Below are 2,320 nucleotides of genomic sequence, written 5' to 3'. Positions count from 1 at the left end.
AAGATTTATTTATTTATTTATTATATGCAAGTACACTGTAGCTGTCTTCAGACACTCCAGAAGAGGGAGTCAGATCTTGTTATGGATGGTTATGAGCCACCATGTGGTTGCTGGGATTTGAACTCCGGACCTTCAGAAGAGCAGTCGGGTGCTCTTACCCACTGAGCCATCTCACCAGCCCTTTAGGAATTCTTATAAGATCATCATTATGAATTAAGTCATCTATTTGTCTACATAGCATCACTGTAAGACAGTACATCTTTGTTGTTCTGCAGAAATCTGGTCAAAAGCTAGTGATTATTATATATATTTAATAATAACAAGAAAGGCATATAAATAGCAGGAATCTTTCCTAAAATGAAAAATCCTGGGCTTTGCCTACAGGAGCAAACCTGTCCTAGATTTTAATCTAAGGCAGAACCAGTTAGTTTCTAGATGGCTCCTGGCGTGTGTCTTCATAGTATTAAGACAGGAAGTAGCCTTTTAGACACACTCCACAGAAAGGCTCCAGAAATCGCCTCATGCATATCCAGGATTCTTTCAGTGAGAATTTGAGGGAGAGACTGCAGACTGAACAGTGAGGACCATTTAAGGTCTTGCTCGAGACTCAGCCTCAACAGGATAGATGTGCAATTTAACTGTAACTATCACAGAGAAGACTGCAAGTTGGCCAGGAAGCATGCTTAGTCTTTCTTCTCCTTGCCCCCAGTCTGAAACCCAAGGAGATGCTGGCAGAAGTAATTCTTTTCACTTCTGATTAGTCCCACCTCAGATGGTGCTGCAGCTGCGATTCTGTCCAGTGAGGAGTTTGTGCAGCAGTATGGCCTGCAGTCCAAAGCTGTGGAGATTGTGGCACAGGAGATGATGACTGACTTGCCCAGCACGTTTGAAGAAAACAGTGTTATTAAAATGGTATGTCAGAGATTCTTTTTTTAAAAATATCAAATTAAGGAAATAGTATATTAAGTTCCAACCTGGCGTTTTATTGTCATTAGCTTCAGAAGGTATTATAAAAACTTGATCTAGAAAGGTTCTCACTGTAGCCCATCCTTAAGGGTTGGTGCAGGAGATGGGCTTGGTACACTCCTGTAATTGGGGCATAGAAGAGGAGGATCAGGAATTCAGGGGTAGCCTCAGCTACATTGCTAACCAGATGTTATTTAGGTTAGAGCCATGAGTAAGATATTTTAATTCATTAGACATGTTGGTTCGGGGCTTTGGGGTATTGTTGTTGTTGTTGTTGTTGTTTTGAGACAGGGTTTCTCCACATAGCCCAGGAACTCCCTCTGTAGACCAGGCTTCCTTCAAATTCAGAAACTGTCAACTCTGCCTCCCGAATGCTGGGATTAAAGGGGTGGGCCCTTAGTGAAGAGAAAGTAAGAGTTCAGACCTAAAGTGAGTTGAACAATTAAGGATTCGCCCTTAGCCCACCGAAACATTTGCATGGTAAAGTACAGTTTATAAAATAGTTTTTACACATGCTACGAATTTGAAATGCTCCCAGAACTTAATCAGGACTTTGGTGTGGACCTAAACTGTCCCCTATGTTGCTGTATCAGAGCCTTAGCCCCTGCTTGAGCAATGTTTTGAGGTGGAGTCTTTGGGAGGTGATTGCTTTATGGGTGCTCCTACCTAATCACAGTACGAAGGCATTGATGGATTCATAGCTCAGTGGGTTTCAGGGCAGAGGTGTTGTTGAAAAAGCTTGCACTCTGCTTCCTGGCCTTCATGGGGTGAAGAGCCTTGCAAAACCATGAAGCAGACTAAGTTTTTCCAGTGGGCAGGGTTGCATACACCTGTAACCTCAGCACTTGAGAAGTAAGGCAGGAAGAACAAGAGCACAAGGTCATCCTTAGCTACACAGTGGATTTGGGGCTAGCCTGGGCTACATGAACTCCTGTCTAAAACAAAACAAAACAACACAACACAAAACCAAAAAGCTTTCCTGTTCTTCAGTTGTTTTCTTAGGTATTTTGTCCCTTTAGTGGGACATTGGCCAGCAAAGCCAAGACCGTGAAATTGGGTTATGGTGTACAGACTATACTCAGATTGTCTCATAGAACACTTTATAGTATTTTTGCCTTATTCCTTGAGTAAAAATCAAACATAACCTATGCAAAAATGGTTTGAATCCCATATGATCTTCTAAAACAAGTCACATATTTTCCTGTAGAAATTGCCCCATTATTTTTCACTGTGTCTGTCTCATAATGATGTATTGAAAATCCTCTTCAACTAGTGCAACTGCAATACTAGGATCTCATCAGTACAGCTGTACACTATGATCTCATCACTACAGCTATACACTATGATCTCATCA

The 2,320-nt window shown here is 41.6% G+C and overlaps 1 protein-coding gene across 1 annotated transcript in view; it reads left to right on the top strand.

The window, feature by feature from the left end:
- Positions 1-2,320, top strand: part of Scp2 (sterol carrier protein 2) — an 88,448-nt gene that overhangs the window by 41,202 nt on the left and 44,926 nt on the right. The window contains exon 8 of the mRNA XM_029540387.1: positions 762-912. Coding sequence (XP_029396247.1) covers positions 762-912 — 151 coding nt within the window. The remainder of the gene's footprint in view (positions 1-761; positions 913-2,320) is intronic.

Source organism: Mus pahari, chromosome 6 (genome assembly GCF_900095145.1).
Source record: "Mus pahari chromosome 6, PAHARI_EIJ_v1.1, whole genome shotgun sequence".
NCBI classification, from domain to species: domain Eukaryota; kingdom Metazoa; phylum Chordata; class Mammalia; order Rodentia; family Muridae; genus Mus; species Mus pahari.
The sequence above is the reverse complement of the archived record's forward strand: the minus strand, read 5'-3'. Positions and strand labels throughout refer to the sequence as shown.